At 55.2% G+C, this 17,182-nt stretch overlaps 1 protein-coding gene and 1 long non-coding RNA gene across 7 annotated transcripts; one reads left to right on the forward strand and one right to left on the reverse strand.

Annotated features, from left to right (window-relative positions):
- Window positions 1–55: 55 nt before the first annotated feature.
- EGFL7 (EGF like domain multiple 7) lies at window positions 56–15,161 on the reverse strand. 6 transcript variants are annotated; one of them, XM_005493235.4, is made up of 10 exons: window positions 15,090–15,161; window positions 12,101–12,169; window positions 7,415–7,584; window positions 5,901–6,017; window positions 5,117–5,229; window positions 4,439–4,534; window positions 3,141–3,305; window positions 2,335–2,399; window positions 1,932–2,088; window positions 56–341 (listed from the first exon to the last, which is right to left on the reverse strand). In XM_005493235.4, exons 3-10 carry the CDS (start codon window positions 7,492–7,494, stop codon window positions 319–321), a joined length of 816 nt encoding a protein of 271 aa, XP_005493292.2. In that variant the 5' UTR covers window positions 7,495–7,584; window positions 12,101–12,169; window positions 15,090–15,161; the 3' UTR covers window positions 56–318. The 6 variants fall into 6 exon arrangements, with proteins under 6 accessions (XP_005493292.2, XP_074412151.1, XP_074412150.1 ...); XM_074556050.1 differs by lacking the exons at window positions 12,101–12,169; window positions 15,090–15,161 and adding an exon at window positions 11,555–12,088; XM_074556049.1 differs by lacking the exons at window positions 12,101–12,169; window positions 15,090–15,161 and adding an exon at window positions 10,845–11,201.
- Window positions 9,799–15,350, forward strand: LOC141731354 (uncharacterized). The gene is made up of 3 exons (XR_012583391.1): window positions 9,799–9,936; window positions 13,413–13,550; window positions 14,790–15,350. It is a non-coding gene; the product is annotated as an uncharacterized LOC141731354 (long non-coding RNA).
- Window positions 15,351–17,182: the final 1,832 nt, after the last annotated feature.

Below are 17,182 nucleotides of genomic sequence, written 5' to 3' on the forward strand. Positions count from 1 at the left end.
TGCTGAGGAAAAGCCAGGGGCAGCTGAACAGCCCCAGGTGACACACAGGCACTCATGGCACCAGGTAAGGCATTTATTTGCTGCCTCTCCAGCACGGAGAGGGCTCAGAGTCCAGTTTGGAAGGAACTGTGTGGTCTCTGCTGAGGTGGGCTGGAACAGAGAATGATGAAGATGCTGATGGGAGCCCAGCCTTCTTCTGCCTTCTCCTGCCACCCTCTGCCTTCCTGTGATGGTGAGGCTTCATCCCCAGCCTGGGGCTGGAGAGGGAGAGAAGAGCTGTGGGTGCACTCAGCTTGCTCCAGGTCCTCAGGCACTCTGCTAGAGTTCGTTCTTGCAGGAACCTGGGAAGATTGGAAAAAAAAATAAATTCAGCCAGATAATTTCAGTCATTAGCCTGGCAGAATGAGACTGAGCTGAACCTCTGGGAATGTCACCCACACTTGGTGCTTTCCTTTTGGCAAACAGCCCCATGCTGGCTTCATACCCCACACCCGTGAGTGTCACTGTCACCTCCCTGGCATGTCACAGTCCTTGCCTGGGCCCTGTGCACAATGTCCCCAAATCCAGTGACAGTAACAGCCTGTGCTGGATCAGGGGCCAAAATCATTATGGTTTACAGAGCTCTGACCTGGTGCCTCTGCTGGTGGTTTAAAGAAGAGAAAATGGGGTTTTTGGTCATTGCACACATCCCCACTGAGCAGTAAATTGGGGAGTGCAGTTGAAGGATAGCATTCAGCTGGGAAATGTTCCACCAGGCACAGAACAGGGATGGCTGTGTGACTCCATGGGATGCCCTGTGAGCCCCAGAGCTCACTGGGGTACAACAGGACAGCTTTGTGTCCTACAGGGACCATGAAAAGAGACAAAAACAGGTTTTGCTTGCTGAGACAGACTTGGCAGAAATTAATTTCAGGACTTTGGAGTCATCCCTTGGAATGAATCCATGTTACCTTGTGATAGTGCTCACATTCCTCTGTGCTGTCACTAATAATATGTGCAGGGCACTACTAGAAAACTCAGCCTGCTGGAACACTCAGTGGTTCTGGTAATTACCCTTTTCTGAGATGGTTTTTGAGTGTCTATTTGCAGCTACTTTGTCTTCAGACAAGTTCTTTGAATTCTTTTCCTCTCTCAGCCATTACTGCAAGCACTGAACTGGGACTGAATATGCCCTGAACCAGTTTCTCCTGAGTCTTTCCAAGACTCAGCAAGCTGCTGTTGCACACCCCAGCCGTGCCTAGTTTCTGGAATTATTTAATGAGAAAATGAGCTGCGAAGAGCTGCCTATGAAAAGAAAAGAGTTCAGATGGTTGTGCTCTGCTTGGAGTCCAGGTGAGCACCACAGGGACCCAAGGGGATGCTGTCCCTCTGCATGGTGGGGACACCAGGCAGGACCCCCACCTGCAGCCATTTCACACATGACAGCTCTCACTGGGGGCCCTTCCTCACTTTGCTACCTCAGAGACCCTCTCTGGTGCCCTTACTGGTCTGTAAACTTCCAAAGAAATGCCTAAAACTTCCCAGGCTCATAAATCTGCCAACTTCTGCACGCTCCCTAAACTTCCCTGATTGACTTTTTGGGCTGTTAATTTCCTAAGAATTGGGGGATCTTTCCTAAGGACCGAGTTACCAGAAAGGGACAGGAGTTGTGAGGTGCTGCCTGCCCAGTGCCTCCCTCAGCCCTGCCCCATGGCCACCTTTCCATGTGCCAATCCTACAACTTTTGGCTGCTACGTGGGCAGTCAGATGGTGCAGCCACAGAAACAGCTTTGAAATGAAGCTAATGGGCTGTTTGTGTTCATCCTTTATTAATTACAGGCTGCTGAGCTTGAGGCAGATCCAGATTAACAGTGGCATATGTGTTACTGATCTCGCTGGCCCACATCTGCTCCCCGTGGACATCCTCTCCCACTGATTTTCCAGGCACTTACAGGTCTCCAGCCTCTCCTCCAGGAAGGAGATCTGCTCGCTCAGGGAGTCAATCCTGTCCAGCTGCTGCAGGGAGTGGGACAGGCGGCTGATGGGGTCTGCACCCACATCCTCAGGCGGCATCAGGTTGTAGAAAGGGGCCAGCACCAGCTGGAGCTTCTGCAGGGAGAAGGGGAGCTGTGAGTGCATCCCCCCAGCCAGCAGGACCACCAGGGAGGGCTCAAGGGGCTGTGGTTGTGTTCAAAGGGCTGGAAAAGCCGCGGGCGTGGGCGCTGCCGGCGGCTGCTGCGGGGAGCACAGCTGGGATCGCTGCTGGGATGTTAAACATAGAGCCGGGGAGGAGGGAAACCCTGGCTGCAAACAGCCCCGGGTGGGAGCAGGGCACGGGGATGTGCTGCCACTCACCTGCTCCAGAGCTTCCACTCTGCTCCTCAGGTCCTTCATTTCTTCCTTCATTTCACTGGAGGCACCTGAAAAAGTGACCCAGGGGATGCCAGTGAGTAAAAGCCCACTGCTGAGGGAGGTGGAAGCTGCTGGGGAGGAAGACGTGGCTGCAGGGCTCTGGCCAAGCCCTGCTGCTTTCCACCCCCAGAGCATCAGCTGGACCTGCTGGCATCTGGTCCAGCTGCTCCTGCTGCTGCAGCACCTGCAACAAAGCGGGGAGGGTTTCAGGCACTGGGGCGATGCTTTAAGGACAAGAGATCTGCTGGATCCTGGCCTTTTGTGCCCGTGCTGCCACAAAACACCCAGCTGTGCCCTGTGCTCGGTGGGCACAGGGGATTGTCCCTGTCAGGGCCCTGCCCAGGGGCAGAGGCAGGTGGGGCACGTGCAGGCTGTCCCAGATGTTTGCTGTGTGATGCCCGTGCTGGCCACAGCGCATTATTACTCACGGTACGAGTTTGAAGTGTCACAGCGCGTACCAAAAGTAATAATGGGCCGTCACCAGCGCCGCTCCTCGTGGCTCCAGAGCTGCCCTGCAGGAACCAGGATGATGAGGGAGAGAGCAGACACATCCCAGACAGCTCCAGCCACAGCCAGGCCCTGCCACCCTCACAGGGATGGATTTGTGCTCAGGGGAAGCTGTTTGGGTGGGAGAAGCACTCCTGGCTCAGCGAGAATAAAGCTGAGGGGCTCTGGCTGTTGTCCCCTCTCCCATCTGCAATGCTGAATGTTCCCTCAGCTCTCACTGGAGCCCGATGGGGACAGGATACCTGCGTGGCTGGAGGTGTCTGTCCCAGGGGCTGGCACCAGGGGCTGGCAGCCCTTGGCATCGGCAGCCAGGCTGAAGCCGTCCAGGCAGGCACAGTGGAAGCTCCCGGCTGTGTTGATGCAGAGCTGGCTGCACCCGTGGCTCTGGCTGGCACATTCATCCACATCTGGAACACAGGAACAGCTCAGTGAGGAGGGGACAGGGTGAGGGGCACAGGGGGGCTGCCATGGAATCCAGGGAGTGCCCCTTGAGTGAGCTGGTGTTTGGCCAGGCACAGCTCTGGGTGTCTCAGCGCCTGGGACAGCCCTGGATAAACCTGGGCTAAGCTGGAGGGGGTCTGGCCTCCTCCCCTCCTCCTGCTCCCCCCACAATACCACCAGGAGGAGAAGCTGTGGTCAGAAATATCCCAGCTCTGGCCAGGCAGTGCTCACTCTCATCCCGGATTTACGGCCAGGGTTTTGGTTCCAGCCAGCTGTGGCGAGGAGCTATCAGCCTTTCAAGTGTGTACAGAACCCAGTAACCTCTCCTCACACGGGGGAGTTATTAAAGCTGTTCCCACAAAGCAGAAAGAGCTGAAGCTCTTCCCACGCCCGGGCAAATCTGTTTTAGGCAGTGGGAAAATCCTTTCCCTCGGAGCTGGAGCTGTCAGCGATGGGCTCAGCCCTGCCTGCCCAGCATGGGTCAATGCCACACGCTCCTCCTCTGCCTTACAGGAGGCTGGAGAGCTGGGAAAAGCTGGGAAATGCCGTGGCAGGGTTTGCAGCACTGGTGTGCACCACACTGCCTGTTTTCTCCATGCTGTGAGGAGCACTGGGGCTGTTCCTGTGCCTGGACACCACCAGGCTTCCCCTCCACCCCCAGATATTTTTGGTGCATGGATTTTTAGTCTCTGCAGTAAAAGGGCATTTTAGTTTACAGCAAGAGTTTACAAAGCCTGGGAGGGATGATCACGAACACACAATCCCAGGCTGGGCCCACAAGGGCTCTGTGCTGCAGAGAGGCTCACAGCTCTGACCCAGCACGGAACAGCAGGCACAGAAAATGGGGCTGCACAGGAGGGAGCACTGAGGCAGCCAAAGGGAGCCACACTTGCCATCCTTCCCTGGAGCAAGTGTCATGTGCGTGCAGAGGGACAGAACCAGACATGGCCCAAGGTCTGATAAGGGATAAGGTGTGACAAGGTCCCTGTTCCCCTGAGGGGTTGGTGTGGGGCAGAGGACACCCAGAGCCCCATGGCAGCTCTCCCAGCAGCAGGGCAGGTGTGACACAGGGGCAGGGACAGGGGGACATGGCCAGTACCTGTCTGGCAGGCTCTCCCCGTCCAGCCAGGGGGGCAGGAGCATCTCCCAGGGAAGGCACAGCTCCCTCCGTTCTGGCACGGCTCCCAGCACACAGCTGTGACAGAAACACAGCACAGCATCACCCAGCTGCTCCCCAGCTCCCTCCCTGCCCCCTGGGGCTGTGCACACCCCAAAACAGCAGCACACAGCTGGGCTGAGCTGCCCAGAGGGAACAGGGCTCAGGGTGGGTGGGAGGAAGAGGAGCTGGAACAAAGCTGAAGGCAGCAAAATGGGAAGGAATAGGGCAACAGGCAGCAGCAGCAGCACCTGGTGCCACATTCTGAGCCCATTGGGGACAGCCTGGCTGCTGCTGTGGTTTGTATTTGTTGCCTCCTGACAGCGTTTCTCATCCATTTCTGCTGATTTAGATGGGAAGGAATTGTTTTATTGATCCTCTGGTAACTATAAAGGTAATAAGCGATCCCAAAGGAAAAAGGCCCAAGAGGCAGCAGAGAAAAACTGGGAATTAATCAGATACTGAACCACATTTGGCTGTGATGCTGAAAATTTAATTCAGGGAGAATCCGCTGACAGGCAGAGCGTTGGTAAATGAGAGATGTGGTCTTGGGGCTCCCTCCAGGGACATGATTGGTCTGGGGACAGGCAGTGGCACAGGGGTGACCCAGCAGCTCCTTACCTCTGTTACAGCCCAGCGTGTGGCCGTTTGCTCTGCTCCATCCAGGACAGCACGAGGCCATGGGCTGGGGCAGCTGCCTGAACCTCTGCCTGTAGGCAACCCTGTAGATGGTCCTGCAAGGCAAGGCTGGGCTGAGCAGGGCACCCCAAACCCCTGCCCTGCTCCCAGGGGCTGGGATCCCCATGGCTGTGGGGGGGGCTGTCACAGGCATCTTTCATGAAAAATCTTTTCTTCAGGATTTTTCTTCTTAAGAAGCTGAGAGGCTTCAAGAACAAAATGTAAACAATGGTTATCTGCTGCTGTGGCATGCAACAGGTGGATCTGTGGTTAGCCCATGTTGGTTGTTTTTAATTAATGGTCAATCACATTGAGCTGGCTCAGACAGTCTGAGGCAGAAGCTTTGTTATCATTCTTTCTTTCCTATTCTATTCCTAGCTAGCCTTCTGATGAAATCCATTCTCCTACCCTTTTAGTATAGTTTGAATGTAATACATATCGTAAAATAATAAATCAAGCCTTCAAACATAAAGTCAAATCCTCATCTCATCCCTCTACCTGAGACCCCTGTGAGCACGGTCACATGGGACAGAATCCCCATGCCTGTGGGGGCACAGAATCCCCAAAATCCCCATGCCTGTGGGGGCACAGAATCCCCAGCATCCCCATGCCTGTGGGGGCACAGAATCCCCAGCATCCCCACGCCTGTGAGAGGACAGAATCCCCAAAATCCCCCCGCCTGTGGGTGCAGCAGGGTCTGTGCTGCCCCTGGCACAGGAGGGCTCACCTGTAGGTGCTGCAGAGCCTCTGGCCCGGGCAGGTGGTGAGGTAGGGCTGGTACACGGGCTGCACGTGGGACTCGGTGTGGGCGCTCGGTGTCGCCGTGGCTGAGCACACCCTGCGCCTGGGCACACAGAGCTGGGTCAGTCCCACAGCCTGACACGGCCTCAGCTCCCCTCCCTGCACTGGGGTGCCCCAGTGACCTGGGAAGCCACTTCAGGCTGTTTGGGGTCAGTGACACAACTCTGGAGCGGCGCGGGTGTTTCCTCTCCCGTCCCAAGGGACCCAGATTTAGGGATGATTACATCCATTGTCTCCCTTCCCCTAAAATCACTCACTTTCTGGGCGGATTTTTCCTTTCTGAGACATTCCTGAAACGGATGCCCCTGTGGTCACCGAGAAATTAATGATTTCACAGGAAGGGTCAGGCTCACCGCAAAAAAATTAGAGGTTGGACAAAAGGCACTCCCCAGCCTTGCTAAGATAAGTGTTATCCAGGCAAAAATTTTCCCAAGGTTGACAGCTAAAGTGGTCTTGGTTAAACATCCTTTTTTCCAACAATTTCCAGCCCAAGCAGGTCAGTCCCACTGAGGAACCCATCTCCTTGTGTCAGCCTCCCAGTTCAATTAGAAACTAAAATAAAGAGCCTGGGAATTAGCATGGACATCAGATGGTTTCCATTAACTCCAGAAAACTCCTCTCAGCCTCATGATTAATGTTATAGAAGATGCAATTTTTAAATGGCAATTGTTTGCTTTGTAAAATCCAGAACAAAGTTTTAGCTGCAGCCCGTGCGTGTGAGAGAGGAATTCAGCTGCGGTTTCAGTCCTGGACAGAATGTGAAAGGTTTGACACTGGAGGAGCATTTCAGTGTAAAAACAAACTTTGTAGAAAATGCGAGCTGTGTCTGGGGGAGGGTTTGGAGCTCCAGCTCCTCTCGGCTCAGGAAGAAACTGGGGCAGTGAGCTCTGGGCTCATCAGAGCAGCAGGAGCTGAGCTGGGAGCTCTCCCAGACCCATTTCCCACAGAGGGAAGGGGAATTGCTGGAGCTGCCCCTGCTGGGGAGCACAAAGCCCAGCCCAGGGTTTCCACACCTGTGCCTGGGTGTCCATCAGAGAGGGAGCTGCATCCTCCTCTGATGGGAGCTGCATCCTCCAGTGACAGCTCGTTCACAGGGCTTGATTGGTGTGCTAGCAGGATTTCACACATATTTTCATGAAGGATGTGCTTGAAAGAGAATGTAATAATTCCTGAACAGCTCAGGGCTTGATGAGCTTTTGACTCTCCTGGACAAAAAGCCCAGAGTGTCTTTGTGTCCCTGCCTGGAGTTAAACAGAGCTGGGACATTTCCTCTGAGAGATGTTTTAGCTCCAGTGAGAAAGCAAACAACCAGCAACAGGCTGCTGAGGCATGGGAGAGCTTTTCCCACCTCCTCAGCAGCCCAGAGAGGACACAGGGCTGCTCCCCCCAGAGAGGGCCTGGATGGAGAACACACCTGAGACAGACAAAACAAAGCCTTACCCTGTGTGGGCAAAGCCCTCCGTGCTGGCAGTGCTGAGGATGAGGAGGAGTCCCCAGAGGAGGCAGCTGAGGCTCCACATGTCCCGTTCCTCCTGCAGCACTGGCTCCTGCTGTTCCCTGGGATGTGCTGGCTCCTTCCTACTGCATGGCTCGTCCTTCAGTGGGGATCCCTGCGGGCAGGAGGGCACCGCTGTCAGTGGGAGGGCATTGCAGGAGAAAATTCTGAATTGAAAGAGAGATTGGGCACTGGGATGGGCTGCCCAGGGAGGCAGCGGAGTCACCGTCCCTGGATGTGTTTAAAAAAGGACTGGACATGTCACTCACTGCCATGGTGCAGTTGATAACGTGGTGTTAGGTCAAAAGACTTCATCTCAAAGGTCTTTTCCAGCCTAGGTCATTTTATGAGGTGTCCCTGCCCAGCTGGTGACACCCAACAGAGCCGTGAGGACCAACCCTGGCAGGGTGGGAGCTGCCCCAGGCACAAACCCACCCTGCCGTGCTCATCTCACCACTGTGCACAGCATTAATTCAGGAATTACCCTTGATTTACCCCGGGGGCTGCCTGGAGATGCCCTCAGGGCACCAGGGGCTGCCCAGCTGTGTTGAGGGGCAGGGAGGGGATGTGTTTTGCCTCCAACTCGCTGCCAGTTCCAGGCAGTGAGGGTAAAACAATGGCCTGTCATTTCTTAATGCACACAGCATTGTAAAGCTGTGCTTTCCCACCACATAAAACACTGAAATCTGATCTTCTTCTCTTTAAAACACAAATTCGTGACAGAGAAAAGTGCTGTAAGAGCCATATGTACCATCTGCAGAGTGAGCTCTGAGCACAAACCCAGAGGTTTTGATTTTCTAGCACAGGACAAATACAAAACAAGGCTGAAGAGGGTCAGTAACTATATCCTATTGAAACAATATCTCATTTAAACAAAGCACTTGGCCTCCGGAGGGCAGCAGCTGAAGGAGGAAGAAATAAAGAAACCCACCTTAAATATGCACCAATTAAAGAAAGAATCTTCTGATTAAATTTTCTGAAATGGGAGACTACACAACAAAAAACCTCCTTCTGAGACTGCAGATTTGGTGAGCTGCAAATCAACTTTCTAAAATCCCCACACGCTGTGGGGCAGGATTGGACTGGAAAATTGCAGTTTGATCCCCAAACTCCACTGGGAAATCCCAACTCTGAGACAGGATTTTACAAATAACCATGGCAAATCTGCAGACATGCAGGTCCCCAAGCCCTTCTCCAAGGATTGTCCTTTTTCCTTGGTCCAGGAGAGGAATCTGAGCAGGGAGAAATGGAGATTCACATCTGGAGAGAACCCAGCCTGGTGCCTTCCTCCTTCATATCAAATGTCAAATATCAAATATCCCAGCAGATTTCCATGCAAGCCCAGCCCTGAGGATGCAAGGAGGATTTTCATGCTTTAAAATCTGTAGTCCTCCATTCTTCTTCAAACACTGCAATTAGTTTAATTTCCTAATGAAGAAGTTATGGTACCTCCACCATCAGGAAAGCAAATCTCGCTTGTCCTGCAGGAATTTTTTTTTTTTTTTTAAATAGTGAAGGAGCTTTCCCTGTCCCCATTCCTCCTGAAAACATTCCAAGGACACTGGTCTACAGACACACACCAACTCCCCTTGGCTCCATCAGCCAGCTTTTCTCAGGGCTATACTGGGACACAGAACTTCCCTGCAACCCCAGATCCTGAATTCTGGAAGCCAAACTCTGCCAACCATCCCCATCCTCCCACAGGATTCCCGTGGCTGCCATGGGAGCTCTCCTTGTGGGGATGGCAGCAAACACAGGGCACGAGCCTGAAATGCAGAGTTTGTTTTTTCACTTTGAACTGGAGTTGCACTGCCCTACCTCGAGGGCCATAAAATTATGGTTGCATAGTACCAGAAAAAGCTGTAAAAGTAGAAAATATCACAGTCTAGACTCGTATTTTTTATGGGTTTACAAAAATCAACCTCTTTAAAGCTGCTGAGGATCCTCCAACCTGTTGCCACCATCCATTCCATACTTTTTTAGAGCACAGAATTTAAGGAAGAAAAAAATTATGCTCAAGAAAAAAGTAAAAACTTTTTTTTGTCTCTGCCTTTTAAACTTCTCAAATGAAGAGGTGAAGCCCCGTGGTCTGACAAGTGAAATTATGTCTTAGGGGTCAGCAAACCCTCCTTGGACCACGTGCTCTGCGAGTCTGGGTGTCTCCATCCCACCAGCCAGAACAACTCCCAAAATTCTCATAAATTCCCCAAATTCTCCTAAATCCCCCAAATTCTGCTCTTGCCTCTCACCTGCCACAGCAGCCGAGGGGACACACAACCCACGGCGCAGGTGAGCAGCGCTTTGTGCAGCTCTGCCCACGGAACCAAAACTCCAGCTGAGGGCAGCAGGAGGAATCGCTCTGGCTGCGAAGGGATGAGATGAGAGAATCCAGCCCCGGGCGAGGATGCGATGGCTCTGCCGGGACCACAAGCTGCTCTTTGCCACACAGCCCGGCCTGGTTGTGCAGGTGAAGCCGGGGTCCCGTGCCCTCAGAGCCGAACCGTGCCGGGAGGGGCAGCGCCAGCAGCAGGGGATGGATTCTCCTTCTCAGACCCCTCCACCGCGGGATGGAGCGGGATGGAGCGGGACACGGGCATGGTGACACCGCCGAGGGGGCTGTGGCACTGTCCGGAGGGGCACGGGGACACGGGGACAACGTCACCATGCAGGGAACCGGGACCGCGGGGGCTGCGGCGACACGGGTGTCCCATGGGCTATAAGGACACGGGTGTCCCAGAACGGCTGTAGGGACACGGGTGTCCCAGGGTGCTATAGGGACACGGGTGTCCCGGGGGGACGCGGATGTCCTGGGGATGCTCCCGCGGCCGCACAGCCCGAACCCCGAGCCCCGATCCCTCCCGCCGGTCCATCCCCCCCGGCCGCTCCCCGCGCTCGGTACCGAGCCCCGCTCCGCCGGCACCCCCGTCCCCCGCTCGTCCCCTCCGGGGCTGCGGCCGTACCGAGTCCTCCCGGCCGTACCGAGCCCCCCCCGTGCCGTACCGAGCCCGCCCGGCAATGCCGATCCCCCCCGGTCCGTGCCGAGCCCCCCTAACCGGGACTCACCGGTGCCGGTGGCGGACTCGCTCCGTCCCGCGCCCCCCGCGCGTTTCCTCCCCCGGCCCGAGCCGGTCCCTCCGCCCCGGCCCAATGAGCTCCGGGCGGGGAGGAAAGCGGAGCCTCCCGGCCGGGGCCCGGGGATCTCCGCCTGCCCCCGGCTGCCCGGGACACGGCAGCGCCGCGGGACCCGCGGGAGCCATGCGGGGACACGGCCGGAGCCCCCAGCGCCCCGCCCGGGTGAGGGACACGCTGTGTGCTGTGCCGAGTGTCGCTGATGGGGACGGGGTTGCGGGGACACGGGTGGGTGTGGAGCCTTACCTGTGGCCCCAGGGCCCCCCACACGCGGTCCCTGAGCCCCGCAATGGCCCAGCCCGGCTGGGTGGGCTGGGGATCAACAGCGAGAGATCGCGGCTCAGCCCCGGCCCCGCAGACCCGCCGGGGGATGGCCCATCACCAGTGCAGTGCCCACGGCAAATTGAATTCTCTTTACTAAAAATGACCGTCCTGCTCCGCACTCCCCACCACAGAGAATTTTCGGAGACATCGCCTCTCCCTGGGTTACAGACCTGCTCCAGACCCTGCCCCTAATCCCCCCGAGCTCATCCCAAAGTCCTGCAGGAGCCGGTGAGGAACCGCCAGGTTTCCAGCAAATCACAAAGGATGCTTAGGAAGTTCCCCCAGCTGCAGAGGGACTCTCCAGGGTGACACCCAACACCTGCCCCAGCACAGCCCCAGCCCAGCTGCCTACAGGCTTCTCCTCTTAAATACCCAGTGTTTTATCAAAGCTGCTCAGTTTGTGCCAAAATGCCACTTGTTTTGTCTACATTTTTGTCTGGAAAATTAAAGCACAGAGGGTTATTGTTTCTCAAGTGACTTAGGCGCCTGCCCATGCACAGAACCATTCTTAAAGATAGCAGGGATCTGATGTGCAAATGAATGGCAGGATACAGCCCCCTGGGAATATTTGTTCCCATTAAAGCCCTGTAAAATTTTTTGAAAGCATGTAAGCATTTAAAGGAAATATTTACCAGTTCAACAAGAATGGCTCCGAGAGAACAAGTGAGATCACTGGCCCATCCCCTCTGTTTCCTCAGGGATATGCTGGAGCTGCTGGTGGAACTGGAGCTCTGGGGAAGCTGATGGTGCTTGGGGCTCTCAGTGTGAAAGGAGCTTTGGTGGGAAGGGAGCAGAGGGGAATCCTCTCTGGAAGTGCTGCTGGAGATGGAGATCCCTCCCAGCAGCAGGGAAAGGTTTGCTGGTGCTGGTGGAGGTGCAGCTCTGTGCTGTAAATCATCTCACACGGGTTTGTTCACCCTCTGGAGCCATCCTACCTCTGGGGAATGATTTCAGCTCCCTTAATTTCATCAGCACAGGCAACTTCTCCCAAGAGCTTTGGAAGCACAGTAATTATCTTGTTATGAGAGAGCGTTACTGTTTTTTTTCCTGGTGTATGGGGGAGATGAACAGAGCCTGAATTATTGTCTAATAATTGCAAAATGCACGTGGAAGCCAGAGCTTCTCTGTGTGGCCATGCTGAAAACACAGGGTCTCATTTTGCAGCTGAGACAACTCACCTCACCCACGGTGCTCCATCAGGAGTGCTGGGCAGGGATCCTTTGCTTGTGGGGCATCCCGGTTTCTCTCTGTGAGGACAGAAAAAGCCCAGTGTTACACTCCCCTGGTCAGGCAGGCAGAGAGCAGAGACCCAGCCCTCACCCACCACGGACCTGGTGTTCCCTGGACACTCCCAAAATCCCTGCAGGGTGGTGGCCACAGAGCCCCTGTGGCACTGAGCTCACGCTGCTGCTGTGCCACAGAGGCACAGACACTGTCACACCCATGGCAGGGCACGAGGAATCCCATCCCCATCCCACAGGGGGGTTTGGGAGCATCCCATGGCCCTGATCCTCCCTCACCTTGCTATGATCCCAATGGGAATCCAGGCAGAGCCACGGTGCCTTTGCACCTTTTAGGGCTGAGCAGCCTGGGGGACGAGCAGGGGCTGATGAGCAGAAGGGATTTGCTGAGCAGGGTCTGTCCCCTCCAGCAGCTCAAGGCTGGGATTTCCCAAGGACCAGGAGAACAGAAATGCACCTGGAACACTCTCCCAGATGTATCCCTGATTTGTGATCCCATCTGCTGTTCCCCAACACTCTATTTTACCATTACACCCTATTTTACCATTACACTCTATGTTACCATTACACTCTATTTTACCATTTACCCTCATTCAAGGACAAGCATCCCTCACTTCCCAGGAAACCTTTGCATGAATCCCTGGGATTCCAAGTGCAAATTTGATGGTGAGGAAGAGGATGGACTCATCCTTCAGCTCCAGCACGCTCCTTCCAGGGACCCCACTGGAGCCTGCTCAGCCACAGGCAGCCACTCCTTAAATGCACTGAGCATTTTAAAATTCTGCCAGTATTTTAACTGCAGAAAGTTTCCTTTCCAGTTCCATTTATTGGGTCAAATCTTTGCTGAAGCAAAGTGCCCGTGTCAGCTGCTAAAGAACTGCACACAGCCCATTAAAAGAGCATTTAATCCTCCGCTCTCAGGGAGGGTTCTGTGTCTTCTGTGCTAATATTCATTATGCTGGGAGGGAAATCCCCCAAGACAAGGCCTGGCAAGGTTCCCTTGGAAGCAGAGGAGTTATGGCAGTGCAGGGTGGGGGAAGATCAGACCTGCTGGCACTGTAAATGTCAGTGTGATGAGCTCCTGACAAAGGCAGCAGGGGATTCAGGCTCCTGTCTGCGTGGCCGCCTGAATTCAAAGTCCTCCCTTGCCCAACGTTTTACATTTTTCCCCCATTTTTCCCCCACAGCTTTCTCCCTTGCACACCACAAGTGTACTCCCACGACATCTAATATTAATGCTTGTCTCCAGGCCAGCAGAGAAATGTTTCTGCCCAGCCTCCCTCTTGGATCCAACCATGTGAAAACCTCCTTGTCTCCCACTGGTTTTACCACCAGCGTGAGCTGGGAGGGACGGCGAGGGCTGAGAACATCTCAGGCTGAGCACCAGGTGAGATTTTCACCCACATCCCAATTTCCTAGAGCCAGCTGAGCCCCCTGAACCTGCCTGGGCATCCAACATCCCCCTGAGAGCATCCGAGGGCTGGAGATGAGGGCTGGGAGCGCTTCCCTGTTTGGTAGAAGGGTGTGAGGTGTCTGGGGCATGAAGAAGGAAGGATTAACAGTGGAGAATTAATGGATCAGCACCACAGTCCCACATCAGGAACCTGCTCTTTAGCATTTCCAGCCCCTGGCAGCAAATGGGACGTGCCCAGGCACACGAGCTCTCCCAGACTGCAGTGACAGATGGATGGGGACACGGGCAGCAGAGTGACACTCATACAGATGCAAAACCTTTCAGCCCCCACAAGCCGTGGCTGACCCCACACCTGCAGTGCACAATGGGCTCCACGGGGGTCTGGCACAGAGCTGGAGCCACTGGCTAAAGCAAAAGGGAATTTTTGGTGCTTCTCAAAAATAGAAAAAGGAGGAATGGCTTTTGCTGTTCCAGGACAAATTCTTCTGCCCGGGACTTCATGAGGCTGTTTGTAAACTTTACACTTTGGAGCAGCCCCTGTTCTGCAGGGCTCTGTGAGGAAAATGACCTCCCACCATTCTCCTCTGGCCCACATTGTTCTCAGCTGCGTCAGCTGCACTGCAGCTATCTCAGTGGAAATCTAGGAGCCCACTGATGGCAGTGGGATAAAACCAGGTCAAACCAAAAAAAGGACTTGACCCATAACTCTTGCCACCAGTGGCTCAGGACTCTGCATATTAAAACCGAGACCTGAGCCCCGCAAAGTGATTTAATTGTTGGCCTGAGTGAGGATTCACAAGCATTATTTGTCTCAGGACCTGTGTGTTACAACTTAAGGTGCCCATGGGGACAACCAGCAGCTGAGCTGGAGCTGTACAAACACAAATGCAGGAACAGGGCACACCCCATAGCCAGCTTTATTTTCCCTCCCATGTACACTTGAATTTTTATTTACATTTAGAGGAGAAGCAATGGCTGCAGCGTAAAAACTGGGAAATGATTCATCCCACCCAAGAATAAACTGAATTTTGCGGCTTTCTGTAAAATTTCCCTGCCAAAACCTGGCAGTGAAATTTCCCAGTGAATCAGGCCATGGGAAGTGTGGTGGGATCGCTGCAGGATGGCTCAGCCCCTTCACCATCCCAGGGAGCAGCTCAGCACAGAGCCTTTCCCACAAGAAATCCTTGCTCTGATTGTCTTTTTCTCTTCCAGGGGAAATTTTCCAGCTGCAGGAACCTGCCCTAGGCAGGACAGGGATCCCAGAGCTCACTCTGGGACAGAGGAATGAGCAGTTCTGATCCCCCCTTCTGTTTGCAGAGATATTTTTGTTTCCCAGCCTGGTCTGGGACCTCTTCCCCGGTGTTCCTCCCAGCCCTCCTGCTGCTGGGACAGCGGGCCGGGCTCGTTTACCCCAATTTGCTGCAGTTTGTAAATCTGCCTGCCCGGGGCCGGCCCCATCTGCAGCACAGAGCCTGGGAAAAGGCTCGGACGGATTCCATTTCTCGTCCTTACCTCCGGGGGAACCTGGCAGAGCTGGAACAGCAGAGAGGGGCAGCAGCTCCATCGGCACATCCAGGGAGGGACAGGAGAGCCTGCGGGGGCAGATCCGCGTTCCCACTGCTGCCCAGAGGATGAGGATGCTCCAGCCACATCAGCTTTCCAAGCGCTGCCAGACCTTCCCAATCCAGCTGGAAATTTATTGAATCACTGGCCAAGGCTCGCTGTTTCTTTCTGTGTTTGGTTCTCTGCTCGCTGCTCCACGAATGTTCGACCCTGGGGGAAAATGTGCTGGGTTATTTCTACCAAGAGCCCCTCACTGGTGTGGTTCTGCTCCATATGCCTGCACAGCCAGACAGTGCCTGGTGCTCCTTTATCCCAAAGGAGTAAAGTTCTCCTCCTGCCTGCACTGTGCAATGCCACAGACGAGGACAGCAGGACCCACAGACAGCATGAAAAGCACCCAGCACCGTGGTTATAAACTGGGAGGCTTTGCTGAGCTCCTGGTGTGCACACCCAGCACGATCCAGGCTCGGCTGCTCCTCAGGAAAAGCCTTGGTGGGACAGCCAGGACAGTCCTGCACACATCCCTGTCCTGCCCCATAACCCTGTCCTGCCCCATAACCCTGTCCTGCCCCACATCCCTGTCCTGCCCCACATCCCTGCCCTGCCCCACATCCCACCCGGTCTGGGGTGAATTCAGCAGCATTAGAGCAGAGCAGGGAGGATGGGCAGCCTGGGGATGTACCCGAGGTATCCACGGAGCAGGCACAGGGAAAAGGGAGGCAGTCACAGAAAGAAAAGAGATTAGCCAAGAATGTCCAGCTATCTCACAGGAATTTGTGCAAGTGTTTGCAGCCTCTGCATGCACAGGAGGCAAAATTTACCCACTGGCTTCTCCTCCCCGTGAAAACAGCCTGGATGCCAGTGGGGTGACTTAAAAACAACAGTGCTGGAGGCTGTGCTCAGAGCAAAGCCCTGCTCAGCACGTGGCTGCCAGAAGCAGATGGAGGCTGCCTCACACACCTGTGTGCTCCAAGGTTTGCTTTGCACACACCTGTGTGCTCCAGGGGATGCCTTGCACCCCTGCTCACTCCGTGCTGGCTGTTCAAGCATCCCCAAGGCTCCCAGCATCACGAGCAGGGCCAAAACCCACTCAGAGCTCACAAGGAGCTCACACTCCTGCTGCCCACAGAGCTCATAAGGACACATTCCTGCTGCCTACAGTGCCAGCTCCCTGTGCCATGCATCCCATGCCATGCCATGCCATGCCATGCCATGCCATGCCATGCCATGCCATGCCATGCCATCCCATGCCATCCCATCCCATCCCATCCCATCCCATCCCATCCCATCCCATCCCATCCCTCCATCCCCCCTGGGGCTCTGTGGTACCTTGGGTGCCCCCTTGTCCCCTGGTGGTTCCTGGTGGCTCCTGGTGTCCATCCCTGCCTGGCCACCCTGTGCCCAGCAGCCTCGCTGTCCCCGCTGTCCCCGCTGTCCCCGCTGTCCCCGGTGTCCCCATGGCTGGCTGCTGGCTGTGCACAGGCAGGAGGTGGCTGCCGAGGTGGAAGGGCGGCTTTTTATGCTTTTCTTCCTGTATAAATCAGGCCGGGGATGGACAATCCCAGACAGGACTTCCTGTGTGTGTTGCGAGCTGATAACGGCGCCGCGAGGAGAACAAACACGGGCGCCCCGAGGGGGAGAGGGGCACGGGGCGGGATCCCCACGCCGAGCCCACCACGCAGGGGAGCAGCCACCACCCCTGGGGACAGGGGAGGGACAGGGCTGCTGGCCCAGGCAGCTTCTGAGCTCACAGCAGGCCTGGGATGGGTGGGACCCAGCCCAGGGCACATCTTGGCAGCTCCCGCTCCAGTTCCCCCCCCAAAAGGGGACACTGGGGACCCCCACAGCACCAGGGACATGTGGCATGCATGGCAGGGTTGGTGGCCACCTCCTCAAGAGGGACCATGTCAATGTTGACCACTATTGGAGCACCTTCTGGGGTATTTGTGACCCAACAAAAGTTGGGTACAAGGCTGTGCTCGGGTTATTGTCACCCTGTCACCTGTCACACTGTGCTGGGTTGGGAAAGAGAGAGGTGTGTG

The sequence above is a fragment of the Zonotrichia albicollis genome, chromosome 21, assembly GCF_047830755.1.
Source record: "Zonotrichia albicollis isolate bZonAlb1 chromosome 21, bZonAlb1.hap1, whole genome shotgun sequence".
NCBI classification, from domain to species: Eukaryota; Metazoa; Chordata; class Aves; order Passeriformes; family Passerellidae; genus Zonotrichia; species Zonotrichia albicollis.

Excerpts from the sequence above, each read along its gene's own strand:
- EGFL7 (XM_005493235.4), bottom strand. The coding sequence starts at position 7,494 with ATGTGGAGCCTCAGCTGCCTCCTCTGGGGACTCCTCCTCATCCTCAGC. Across the intron at positions 2,089-2,334 it reads GAGTGGAAGCTCTGGAGCAG|AAGCTCCAGCTGGTGCTGGC; the intron begins GTGAGTGGCAGC and ends TTCTCCCTGCAG. Across the intron at positions 342-1,931 it reads GGAGGAGAGGCTGGAGACCT|GTTCCTGCAAGAACGAACTC; the intron begins GTAAGTGCCTGG and ends CAATCTTCCCAG.